At 42.6% G+C, this 15,133-nt stretch overlaps 1 protein-coding gene across 1 annotated transcript; it reads left to right on the forward strand.

The window, feature by feature from the left end:
- Positions 1-674: 674 nt before the first annotated feature.
- LOC311119807 (NLR family CARD domain-containing protein 3-like) lies at positions 675-9,653 on the forward strand (the record flags this gene model as incomplete). Its single annotated transcript, XM_084194460.1, has 7 exons — positions 675-910; positions 1,076-2,873; positions 3,207-3,380; positions 5,205-5,378; positions 7,113-7,286; positions 8,375-8,421; positions 9,130-9,653. Coding segments are annotated over 7 exons (3,127 nt in total), but the record flags the coding sequence as incomplete, so codon positions are not given.
- Positions 9,654-15,133: the final 5,480 nt, after the last annotated feature.

A 15,133-nucleotide genomic window follows, 5' to 3' on the forward strand; every position in this document is an offset into this window, starting at 1 on the left:
ACAAAACAGTCAGATTTGAACAGTTGGGCGACTAGGGCGACTAGGGCATCCAACCTGCCCGGCTCCCTCTCGCCATTATTATTATTTTGGGGTCTTTATACACACACAAGTGGTGTGGGACTGTGAGTAAGCACAGTACCGGTGTTTACTGACTACGGTAGCCGTAATGCTGCAAGCGGTGCGGCTTTGTAGTTTACCAGTCGTACTGAAACATTTCATTATTATTAAATAGTTTTTATTGGTTTTTCATACTGAAACATTTTGACAGAGCGCCTTGAGCGCCGTGTACAACCAGTATGGATCAACCAATTAACCAATTGATCCATATATAAGGCGCTCCGGATTATAAAGCGCACTGTCGTTTTTTGAGAAAATTAAAGGCTTTTAAGTGCGCCTTATAGTGCGGAAAATACAATAGTTTGTTTTAACAGTTTATTAGAGCAATTACTGCACCTTCTTTTGTCTCTGTAGTGGAAGGTCTACTCTGTTAGAGGATCAGTATTAACATCTACAATCTCTCTCTCCTTTATCTCTGTAGTGGAAGGTCTACTCTATTAGAGGATCAGTATTAACATCTACAATCTCTCTCTCTCCTTTATCTCTGTAGTGGATGGTCTACTCTGTTAGAGGATCAGTATTAACATCTACAATCTCTCTCTCCTTTATCTCTGTAGTGGAAGGTCTACTCTGTTAGAGGATCAGTCCAGGTGTGCAGTGTGTCAGCAAGTGCTGAGGGATCCAGTCTCTATCACCTGTGGACACAGGTTCTGCAGACAGTGCATCACCAGATACTGGGAGAAACCTGCTCCTTCAGGAGACTATGACTGTCCTCAGTGTAGAAAGAGATCCAGAACACGTCCTGTACTACAGCAGCTGAGTCAACCCAATAAAACAAGAGGCTCTGAAAACAGTAAGACCACTTGCACACGTGGGCCAAGTCAATACCTTAATATGAATAACAGTAGTTAACTACAATATTATGAGATAATAGAAGTTACTGTAGTTGTGGAAGGCCCACTTTTCATCCTGTCAATGAATGTTTCTGATACACATCATTTTTCCTCTTCCCTTGTAGTGGATGACAGCCTGCAGAGAGCTATAGTAAACCATAAAGACAGTCTGAAAAGGAGGTATGAATGTGTGATAGAAGGTATGGAAAAAGCAGGGAACCAAACTCCCCTCAACAGGATTTACACAGAGCTCTACATCACAGGAGAGAGTGAAGGGGTTAACAATGAACATGAGGTGTGGCAGCTAGAGACAGCATCCAGGACACCAACCTCACATGACACAGCAATCCACTGCAATGACATATTTAAACCCTTACCAGGCCAAGAGATAAGCATCAGAACTGTGCTGACGAAGGGCATCGCTGGCATCGGAAAAACAGTCTCCGTGCAGAAGTTCATCCTAGACTGGGCTGAAGAGAAGGCGAACCAAGATGTGGATATCATATTTGTGCTTCCTTTCCGGGAGCTGAACTTGATTAAAGATCTCCAGTACAGTCTTCTCAGACTTTTAAATGGCTTCCACACAGAACTAGACATAGGCAATGCAAAGAAACTCACTGCCTGTAAAGCTATGTTCATCTTTGATGGTTTGGATGAAAGCAGACTTCCATTGGATTTCCAGCACAATGAAAAGGTGTCTGATGTCACCCAGACATCGTCTGTCGATGTTCTGCTGACAAACCTCATCAAGGGGAATCTGCTTCCCTCTGCTCTCATATGGATAACCTCCCGACCAGCAGCAACCAATCAGATCCCCCCTAAGTGTGTTGACCAGGTGACAGAGGTACGAGGGTTCAATGACCCACAGAAGGAGGAGTTCTTCAGGAAGAGATTCAGTGATGAGGACCTGGCCAGCAGAATCATCTCACACATAAAGACATCAAGGAGCCTCCACATCATGTGCCACATGCCAGTCTTCTGTTGGATTTCTGCAGTAGTCCTTGAACACATGTTGAGTACAGACAAGACAGAAGAGATGCCCACGACTCTGACTGAGATGTCCATACACTTCCTGCTCATTCAGACCAGCCTGAAGAACCAGAAATATCATGGAAGAGATGAGATGGATCAACAGGAGCTCATGGAGTCAGATAAGGAAATTATTCTGAAGCTGGGGAAGCTGGCGTTTGAAAATCTGGAGAAGGGTAATCTCATGTTCTATGAAGAAGACCTGAAAGAGTGTGGCATTGATGTCAAAGAAGCCTCAGTGTACTCAGGGGTGTGCACACAAATCTTTAAAGAAGAGTCTGTGTTATTTCAGAGAGTGGTGTACTGCTTTGTTCATCTGAGCATTCAGGAGTTTCTCTCAGCTGTCTACATGTACCATTGTTACACAACCAAGAACATGGATGCACTGAAGCCCTTCCTCAAGAGAAAGTCTAGAGCTGCATCTGAAGAGCTAACCTTGCATGAGCTGCTGAAGAGTACCGTGGATAAAGCCTTGGAGAGCAAGAACGGACACCTGGACCTGTTTGTCCGCTTCCTTCATGGCATGTCACTGGAGTCCAATCAGAAACTCCTACGAGGTCTGGTGACACAGACAGAAAGCAGTCCAGACAGCGTCCAGAAAACAATCCGATCCCTTAAGGTGATGCAGAGGAAGAACATCTCCCCTGAGAGGTGCATCAATCTCTTCCACTGTCTGATAGAGATGAAAGACCATTCAGTACAGGAGGAAATCCAAGCGTACTTGAGGTCAGAGAAGAGATCCAAAAACCTCACACTTTCTCAGTGTTCAGCGCTGGCCTACATGCTACAGATATCAGAGGAGGTTCTGGATGTGTTTGACCTGAAGGTATACAAGACATCAGAGGAGGGTCGTAGGAGACTGCTCCCAGCTGTGAGAGGCTGCAGGAAAGCTCTGTAAGTATTCATGGAAATATCCCACACCAAAATACATTGTAGTTACAGCAGCATTTTTATTGGCTGACTGGCTCTGTAAGTACTCATGTGACTATCCCTCAGACCAAACTTTACTGTATGTAAGAACAACAATATTTTCATTGGCTGACTAAACTTTCTATCAGCTGAAAACTCTTAAACAAACTGTAATACAAACGGATCAGAAAAGTTGTAGCATTGAGACATCTATACACAGTGTTCACATTATTAGTGCAGGGGTAACAGTGTAAGCAGGGAAGCTAAATGTAACATTTTAATACAACCTGTCCCTCATGGTATTTACTCTGTTGACAGACTCACTGGCTGTAAACTCACAGACACATCCTGTGAAGTGTTGGCCTCAGCTCTCAGTTCAAACCCCTCACACCTGAGAGAGCTGGATCTGAGTAACAATGACCTGAAGGATTCAGGAGTGAAGCTGCTCTCTGCTGGACTGGGGAATCCCCACTGTAAACTGGAGACTCTGAGGTCAGTATTCCTGTAGTTGGTCAACAAGTGAGAACTGTTCACCAGATCCACATGTGTTTACCAGGCACACATAGTCCACACCATATGTGTTTGGACAGTGAAGCTTAGAGTTTTACATTTGGTGCTATGCTCCAGCATTTTGGATTTCAGATAGAATGTTTCACATTAGGCAACAGTACAGAATGTCAACTTTTATTTGAGGGTATTTTCATACATATCTGTGTTACTGTTTAGAAATGAAAGCACTTTATGTATCTAGTTCTCCCATTTGAAAAAGTCGTAATAATTTGGACATATTCACTTATATTGTATTAAAGTAGTCATAAGTTTAGTATTTGGTCACATATTCCTTACCTGCAGTGTTTACATCAAGCTTGTGATTCTACAAACTTGTTGAATACATTTGCAGTTTGTCTTGGTTGTGTTTTGGATGATGTTTTTCCTAATAGAAACTGAATGGTGAATAATGTCCTGTCATTTTGGAGTCACTTCACTTGTATTGTCAGTTAGAATAGAAGATGTTTCTGAACACTTCTACATTAATGTGGATGCTACCATGATTATGAATAATCATTAATAAATGGTGAATAATGATGAATGAAAAAGTTACAGAGGAACAAAGATCATACCCCCTCTGTTATTGGTAATGGTGAGAGGTTAGCATGTTTTGTTGTAGCCTCTGTTACTTTCTCATTCATAATTGTTCATGATTCATTCATGATTTGTATTAATCATGGCATTATCAGGATTAATTTAGTAGTGTTTAGAAACCTGTTATCTACTCACTTAGACAGAAAATTACTCCAGTCATCATACACCATTCAGTTACTATCGGGCAAAACATAACCCAAAACACACTGCAAATACAACCAACGAGTTTACAACCAAATACTCAACTTATGACTACGTTAATACACTATAAGTCAAATGGTCAGAATACGTTTGACTTCGTCAAATGGGGGGACTAGATACATAAAGTGCTTTTATTTCTAAATGGTGAAACAGATATGTATGAAAATACCCTCAAATAAAAGGTGACATTATATACTGTCACCTCATATAAAACATTTGATCTCAAATCCAAAATGCTGGAGTATAGAGCCACATTTAAAATGTTATCTTCACTGTCAAAATAGATATAGTGTGGACTGTATACTCAATACAATCTAAATCTGATACCTCACTGTCTGTCTTTGTCAAAAGGCTGATGTGTATGCGGTGAAGTCAGGCGCAGGACACTGAGGATAAGTAAAGGCGACTTTACTAACAAAATAGATACGCACAAATAAACGTCTCCAACACTGGAGGGAAAACACCATATGCGTAAATGACACGAAGAGCAAAATACCGACACATACATCCAAGACACGCGGACAATAACATACAAAGGCAAAGCATAAAACAGGTGAACTTATACGTGGCATAATCAATACAGAATACAAAACAGGTGTACCAACTAGACATGACCAAACAAACATCGAAAACATCAAGTGGTAGTAGCTAGTACTCCGGGGACGACGAACGCCGAAGCGTGCCCGAGCAAGGAGGAGGAGCAGCCTCGGCGGCATCCGTGACAGTCTTTTGACTGATACAGCTTTTTAAACTATTCTGGTCAGTCTACTCAAATATTTGTAATATGCATTTTTCTATCTACAAGCAATACTTTGATATTTTGTCATTTCTAATAAAGATACATTAATTTATGAATAGATATGTCAGGTTTCAGGACACTGATAAATCTGAATATGTTGAAAAAATATTCTGCCACTATTTTCACCGCCAAAGAATAGCAGTGTGATTTTAATATGATTTGACTCTTTGCAGGCTGTCAGGCTGTCTAGTCACAGAGGAAGGCTGTGCTTCTCTGGTCTCAGCTCTGAAGTCAAACCCCTCACACCTGAGAGAGCTGGATCTGAGTAACAATGACCTGAAGGATTCAGGAGTGAAGCTGCTCTCTGCTGGACTGGGGAATCCCCACTGTAAACTGGAGACTCTGAGGTCAGTATTTCTGTAGTTGGTTAACAAGTGATAACTGTTCACCAGATCCACATGTGTTTACCGGGCACACATAGTCCACACCATATGTGTTTGGACAGTGAAGCTTACAGTTTTACATTTGGTGCTATGCTCCAGCATTTTGGATTTGAGATATAATGTTTCATATTAGGCAACAGTACAGAATGTCACCTTTTATTTGAGGGAATTCATACATATCTGTGTTACTGTTTGGAAATGAAAGCACTTTATGTATCTAGTTCTCCCATTTGAAAAAGTCTTAATAATTTGGACATATTCACTTATATTGTATTAAAGTAGTCATAAGTTTAGTATTTGGTCCCATATTCCTTACCTGCAGTGATTACATTAAGCTAGTGATTCTACAAACTTGTTGAATACATTTGCAGTTTGTCTTGGTTGTGTTTTGGATGATGTTTTTCCCAATAGAAACTGAATGGTGAATAATGTCCTGTCATTTTGGAGTCACTTCACTTGTATTGTAAGTAAGAATAGAAGATGTTTCTGAACACTTCTACATTCATGTGGATGCTACCATGAGTATGAATAATCATGAATGAATTGTGAATGATGATGAATGAGAATGTTACAGAGGAACAAAGATCATACCCCCTCTGTTATTGGTAATGGTGAGAGGTTAGCATGTTTTGTTGTAGCCTCTGTAACTTTCTCATTCATAATTGTTCATGATTCATTCCTGATTTTTATTAAATCATGGCATTATCAGGATTAATTTAGTAGTGTTTAGAAACATTTACATTTACGTCATTTAGCAGACGCTCTTATCCAGAGCGACTTACAGTTAGTGAGTGCATACATAATTTTTTATTTAATTTTTTCATACTGGCCCCCTGTGGGAATCGAACCCACAACCCTAGCGTTCCAAACGCCATGCACTACCAACCAAACTACATCCTTGCCGGCCATTCCTTCCCCTACCCTGGACGACGCTGGGCCAATTGTGCGCCGCCCCATGGGTCTCCCGGTCGCGGCCGGCTACGACAGAGCCTGGATTCGAACCAGGATCTCTAGTGGCACAGCTACAGAAACCTGTTATCTACTCACTTAGACAGAAAATTACTCCAGTCATCATCCACCATTCAGTTACTATCGGGCAAAACATAACCCAAAACAAACTGCAAATACAACCAACGAGTTTACAACCAAATACTCAACTTTTGACTACGTTAATACACTATAAGTCAAATGGTCAGAATACGTTTGACTTTGTCAAATGGGGGGACTAGATACATAAAGTGCTTTCATTTCTAAATGGTGAAACAGATATGTATTAAAATACCCTCAAATAAAAGGTGACATTATATACTGTCACGTCATATGAAACATTTGATCTCAAATTCAAAATGCTGGAGTATAGAGTCACATTTAAAATGTTAGCTTCACTGTCAAAATAGATATGGTGTGGACTGTATACTCAATACAATCTAAATCTGATACCTCACTGTCTGTCTTTTGACTGATACTGCTTTTTAAACTGCTCTGGTCAGTCTACTCAAATATTTGTAATATGCATTTTTCTATCTACAAGCAATACTTTGATAATTTGTCATTTCTAATAATGATACATTAATTTATGAATAGATATGGCAGGTTTCAGGCCACTGATGTATCTGAATATGTTGAAAAAATATACTGCCACTATTTTCACCGCCAAAAAATAGCAGTGTGATTATAATATGATTTGACTCTTTGCAGGCTGTCAGGCTGTCTAGTCACAGAGGAAGGCTGTGCTTCTCTGGTCTCAGCTCTGAAGTCAAACCCCAAACACCTGAGAGAGCTGGATCTGAGCTACAATAACCCAGGAGACTCAGGAGTCAGACTGCTCTCTGCTGGACTGGAGGATCCACACTGCAGACTGGAGAAACTCAAGTATGTAGAGGGTTTATGTCAATGTTCATATCAGACATGTTGGAGTTATCAGGCTAGTTAAGACAAACATTCTGACCACCACTTGGACTAAATTATATAAAGACTGTGTGTGTGTCCAGTGTGTGTGTGGGTGTGTGTGTGTGTGTGTGTCCAGTGTGTGTGTGTGTGTGTCAAGTGTGTGTGTGTGTGTGTGTGTGTGTGTGTGTGTGTGTGTGTGTGTGTGCGCAGTGTGCAGTGTGTCCTGTGTGTGTGTGTGTCTGTGTGTGTGTGTGTCCAGTGTGTGTGTGTGTGTCCGGTGTGTGTGTGTGTGTTTGTCCTGTGTGTGTTTGTCCTGTGTGTGTGTGTGTCTGTGTGTGTCCAGTGTCTGTGTGTGTGTCATGTGTGTGTGTGTTTGTCCAGTGTGTGTGTGTGTGCACGTGTATCAGTACACACACTGGACACACACACACTGGACACACATACACACTGGACACACACACACACTGGACACACACACACACACACACACACACACACACACACACACACACACTGTAAACACACACACTGGACACATACACACAAAGGAAACACACACACAAAGGACGCACACACACACACACACACACTGGACAAACACACACACACTGGACACACACACACTCACACTGGACACACACACACACTAGACACAAACACACACACACTAGACATACACACACACACACTGGACACACACACAATGGACACACACACACACTGGACACACACACACACTGGACACACACGCACACACACACACACTGGACACACACACACACACACACTGGACACACACACACACACACACACACACTGGACACACAAACACAAAAACACACTGGACACACACACAAACACACACACACTTGACACACACACACACACACACACTGGACACACACACACACACACACACACACACACACACACACACACACTTGGACAAATGTATATACTTACTGTTTGTGTGTGTGTGTGTGTGTGAGTGTGTGTGTGTGTGTGTGTGTGTGTATGTGAGTTCAGGTGTATCCCTCAATGTCTGTCTGTTCTTTTGCTTACCGCTACAGTGTGGAACATGGTGGAGAGAACACAATGAAACCTGGACTTAGAAAATGTGAGTGTTGACTGCTGTGAAGAATATGACTAAGAATAAGTCTTAATTCAAGTGAAGTCAAAGTCAAAGACCACCATCATTACTTACTTGGTCATATTAAATATCAGCTGTAGTTCTACAGAAGCACAAATCAGGGACACCAAAGTTTACAAAGAGTTGCTTTGACAATGTGTGTGTCAGTGTTTGTGTGTGGCAAGTTCGTGTTACGTTAGAAATGTGTGTGTGTGTGTGTATCCAGTGTCTGTTTATGTGTGTGTTCAGGATGTGTGTGTGTGTGTGTGTGTGTGTGTTCAGGATGTGTGTGTCTGTGTGTGGTGTGTTTCTGTTACATATTAAATATGAAGGTGTGTGTGTTTGTTCTGGATGTGTGTATGTGTGTGTGTTCAGTGTAATTGTGTGTGTGTGTGTGTTCAGGATGTGTATGTTTGTGTGTGTGTGTGTGTGTGTGTGTGTTCAGGATGTGTGTGTGTGTCCAGTGTGTGTGTGTGTGTGTGTTCAGTGGGTGTGTGTGTGTGTAATTAATGGGAATAAGTGTGTTTTATATTACCATACAGTATAACATATGATCATTCAACAAATCTCAAGTTACCTTAACTTCTCCTTTTGATACCTAGAAACATCTACATTAAATGAATTAGTGAAAAGTGAGTTAACATTCTAATGTGAATGATGATGATTTCTAATATTTTGTCTGGTTTCATCCATCAGATGTCTGTGATCTCACACTGGACCTAAACACAGTAAACAGACTCCTCTCTCTGTCTGAGGAGAACAGAAAGGTGACAGGTAGGAGAGAGAAGCAGCCGTATCCTGATCACCCAGAGAGATTTGAGTTCTGTCCACAGTTGCTGTGTAGAGAGGGTCTGACTGGGCGCTGTTACTGGGAGGTAGAGTGGAGTGGGAGTGAGGCTGGTATAGGAGTGACATATAAAGGAATCAGCAGGAGAGGAGGGGGTAATGACTGTTGTCTTGGATACAATGACAAGTCCTGGAGTCTGACCTGCTCTGACAACAGTTACTCTGCCTGTCACAATAATAAGTCCACTACCATAGACGTCTCCTCCTCCAGCTCCCACAGAGTAGGAGTGTATCTGGACTGGCCAGCCGGCACTCTGTCCTTCTACAGAGTCTCCTCTGACACACTGACCCACCTGAACACATTCCACTCCACATTCACTGAGCCCCTCTATCCAGGGTTTAGGGTTCATGGTGACTCCTCAATGTCCCTGTAAATAATAACCTAGTAACACTGACACACACACACACACACACACTGGACACACACACACACAAACTGGACACACACACTGGACACACACACACACACACACTGGACTCACACAACCTGGATACACACACACACACTGGACACACACACACACTGGACACACACACGCACACTAAATACATACACTGAACACACACACACTGGACACACACACACACACACACACTGGACCCACACACACACACACACACTGGACACACACACGCACACTGGAAACACACACTGAACACACACACACTGGACACACACACACACACTGAACACACATGCACACACTCGACACACACACACACACACACACACACTGGACACACGCACGCACACTGGAGACACACACACACACACATACACACACACACACACACTGGACACACACACGCACACTGGATACACACACTGAACACACACACACTGGACACGCACACTGAACACACACACACACACACACACACACTGGACACACTTAACACACACACTGAACACACACACACACACTGAACACACACACACACACACACACACACACACTGGACACACTTAACACACACACTGAACACACACACACACACTGGACACACACACACTGGACAAACACACACAGGACACACACAACAACAACACACACACATAAACACACACACTGGACACACACATACACACTGCACACACACACACACTGGATACACACACACACACACACTGGACACACCCACACTGGACACAAACACACACTGGACACACACACACTGGATACACACACACACACACACACACACACACACACACACTGGACACACACACACACACACACACTGGACACACACTGGACACAAACACACACACTGGACACACACACACTGGACACACACACACACACTGGACACACACACTGGACACAAACACACACACACTGGACACACACACACAGGACACACACACACACACACTGGATAAACACACACACACACACACACTGGACACATAAAAACACACACACACACACACTGGACACAAACACACACACAGATACACAAAGGACACACACACACACACACACACACACTGAACACACACACACACACACTGAACACGTATACACACACACACTGGACACACACACACACATACACACACTGGATTCACACACACACACACACACACACACACTGGACACACACATACATACACATTGGACACACACACACTGAACACACACTTACTGAACACACACTGAACACACACACACACACTGAAAACACACACACTGAACACACACACAACACACACACACTGAACACACACACTGGGCACACACACACACACTGGACACACACACACATGACACACACACACGCACACACACTGGACACACACACACCCATTGGACACACACACACACACATAGGCAGGACACACACATACACACTGCACACACACACACACACTGGATACAAACACACACACTGGACATACCCACACTGGACACAAACACACACTGGACACACACACACTGGATACACACACACACACACTAGACACACACACACTGGACACACACACACACACTGGACACACACACACACACACACACACTGGACACAAACACACACACACTGGACACACACACACACACAGGACACACACACACACACCAAGGACACACACACTGGACACACACAAACACACACTGGACACACACACTGGACACACACACACACACATACACACACACACACTGGACACAAACACACACACACACACTGGACACACACATACATACACATTGGACACACACACACTGAACACACACACACTCGACACACACACACACACACTGAACACACAATCACACACACACACACACTGGACACACACACTGAACACACACACACTGAACACACAAACTGGGCACACACACACACTGAACACACACACACTGGACACACACACTGAACACAAACACACTGAACACACAAACTGGGCACACACACACTGAACACACACACACTGAACACACACACACACTGGACAAACACACACAGGACACACACACACACTGGACACACACACACAGGACACACACACCAACACACACACTCACACACTGAACACACACACACACTGAACACACACACATACTGGACACACACACATTGAACACACACACACACAGGACACACACACTGGACACACACACACACACACTGGACACATTTCCATGTGTTGTATTTTAATGAAAGGAAATCCCATATAGCCTACTGGATAGGACTTTGCTATGCCATCTTCTGTTTGGGTGTCTCAGGTCAGGTCTGAGCCATGATCATAATGTGTCTCTGTGTCTATTTCCAGCCCTGCCATTTCTACCTGTCCTGATCTAGTGTTTCACCCCTGACCTCCTCACACCGTCTCACTGTCCATGTCTGCTTTTAGCTCCCACCTCTACTTCACTGTGTTATAATGGACCTTATGCTTGTTATGTCACCTCTGTAACCAGTTATCAAACATACTGACCTTTCTGACCCTATCCCATGGCCCTGCTTTCTACAACTGAACATTTAAATTCCTCTATGAGTTTTGTTTAGTGTCCATTTACATATGTATGTATTTGTTGTATATTGGGGTTGTGCTGCAGAGCATCATGGGGGTTTGTATGTGTTGAGATGATCACGTTCCAGATAAATGGTTGAACTGATTCCTGCCTCCTGTCTCATCATTATTGAATTGTTATACAGACGTGGTTATGAAACCAACGAGACATAACAAAAGATTGGTGATGAGTAAGTCTGAATCTACAGGAACTATTCTGTCTGGAAGAAGTGGGTTTTTACAACTGTTTAAAACTGTTATTTTCTGTGGTCCAGTCTAGGCTAATGTTAGCACAGTTTATTGCTAGCAGAGGCAAGTGCATAGTCGAGCTAGCTAAGAAAGAGAGTTAACCAGTGGTGTAAAGTACTTCAGGAAAAATACTTTAAAGTACATAACAAACAGATTCAAGAAAAAGGGGACTATATTAAAACAATAGGAGAAGTACTACTACTTACAGCCACACAAAACATTGCACAAAGAGGACACGATGAGTCTGCAGAGTCTGATAATAAAGGGAACTTCATGGCAATCCTAGAAACAATAGCTAAGCATGACACAACTGTGGAAAAAAGGTTGACTTCCATTCATAATGCAAAATACACAAGCAAAGGGATTCAGAATGAGGTTCTGAGTTGTTTGGCAGACATGGTTCCAACAGAGATGATAGAAGAAGTGGAAGACAGTGAGGTCTTCAGCATAATGGCAGACGGAAAACAAAAGATGTTAAAAACAAAAGGATCAGATATCTCCAGTACTCAGGTACTATTTCAGTGGAGCTGTCCATGAGAGCTGTCTCCACTTTGAATCGGCTGATCCACTAGATGCAGCAGGGCTTACTGACTAAATCATACACATATCATAAAGTCATGGTCTTGAATACAAAAGCAACCTAGTAGGCCAAGCATATGACGGTGCTTCAGTTATGAGCGGCAGCATTCAGGCGTCCAGGCAACGCATTAAAGAACAAGCAAAGCCTTTTACCTCCACTGCAGTGCACACTGTCTAAACTTAGTTTTAGTGGATACAGTCAAAGCTGTCCCTGAGGTAGGACAGTTCTTCTCCTTACTAGAAAGACTGTATGTCTTCACATCTGGGTCATACATGTGCATCAAAAATGGCTTACAATTCATTGTGTTCCTTGTTCCACTCCATAACGTTTTTGGAGAAGCAACATTTCTATCAGAGATGCTACAGTCTTCATCACTTGACCTGTCAAAGGCTGTTGATTTAGTTGAAGCCTTAGTTCAAACTTTGAATGACTACAGGCATGAGTCATTTTCTGATGACCTATGGAATGAAGTGTTGAACACAGCTGAGCAATGTGATACTGCAATACAGCCCCCTGCAAAACCACCAAAAAAGCTAAGCTCTCAATTTAATGGAGACTGTCTACTCAGTACAGTAGGTCAGAGGTCAGATTCAGAAATAGATAAAGACAGTTTTCGTACAACCTTTTTCTACCCTGTCTTAGATCAGATGCTCAATGAGCTCAACAGACGGTTCTCTAGCAGAAACTGTGACATAATGAATGGCGTCAAAACTCTAAACCCCAAAAGTGATGCATTTCTCAAAGAGAAGTCCCTGTTTCCATTTGCTAGAATGTATGAATCAAATATTGAGGACTTGGGGCATGAACTACATCAGTTCAGAAGAATTTGACAAAGGAAAATCCAGAGTGGCATGCAGAGACCCTCCAGTGTAGTAGAGATAGCATTATTCATTCAGCCTTATAAAGAAGTTTTCTTTCAGCTCTTTAAACTGTGTAAAATATCTGTTTCAATCCCTGTTAGTACCGCTTCTTGTGAACATAGTTTTTCTGCTCTAAAGCTGGTGAAAACGTATCTTAGGTCCACAATGTCAGATGAGAGATGAAGCAATTTAGGTGTATTAAGTATTGAGTCAAGGAGGGCAAAGGCCTTGAATCTAGATGAATTTGCGGATCTTTTTGCAAGAAACCACAAAAACCGTAGAATACTGTTGATGTAACTGATACTGAATATGTAATGCAAATGTAAAAAATGTAGTGTAAATACAAATAATAAATAGTTGAATGATTATAAACATGGTCATTTGTCTATTGATGCCTGCAATGCAGTGACGAAAACGACATGACAACAATAATGTGTGATGTAACTGGCCCCTCTAACAGTACAACTGGCCCCAGCCTGGCCCCTCCCACTGGGAATGTTCTAGAACCACCACTGCTGCTACGGCTACATTGGCCCAGTTATTGTTGAATAATAATGAAGCTAGGTCGATTCAATTCAAATAATATAGCTGGTAACTTCAAAATACTTACAGCTGAAATACACTGCCGTTTTCTTTGTGAACATGGTGAGATGGAGGAAGCCGCATCCACATGTAGAGTTGTGGGGGAGGGGACCAGTTTCCCAAATAGACACTGGCTTTGGATCAGGTTTAAATTCCCCCCCACTAATGATCCTTGTTAGGTTTGGGGGAGGGGAAGCTGATCCTAGATCTGTATCTAGGGGAAACTTCACCCCAGCAAAGAGAGATGGGGGAAGAGGAGGAGAGAGAGCGTTGCTCTCAGGATTGACAGATCATGTACAAAATCTACCAGTAGGAAATTGGTGTCAGAATATAATATCTGACCTTTAGCAGTTCTAATGTCTTCATTTGCTCCATTTCATTAGTCTTGTTGATTGATTGCTGACATCTAGTTTCACAGGTGAGATGGTGTTGATGAAGAGCATCCATCCGTTTTAGTACTGCATTAATAGTAATGCATTCATAGACATATAGTTGATACTGGTGGTCCTACCCATCCCCCACTTCACTCCATTAACCCTACACTTGCTGCTCACATGGTGGTTTGTC

This window comes from Coregonus lavaretus (genome assembly GCF_964263955.1).
Source record: "Coregonus lavaretus genome assembly, contig: HAP1_SCAFFOLD_1211, whole genome shotgun sequence".
NCBI lineage: Eukaryota > Metazoa > Chordata > Actinopteri > Salmoniformes > Salmonidae > Coregonus > Coregonus lavaretus.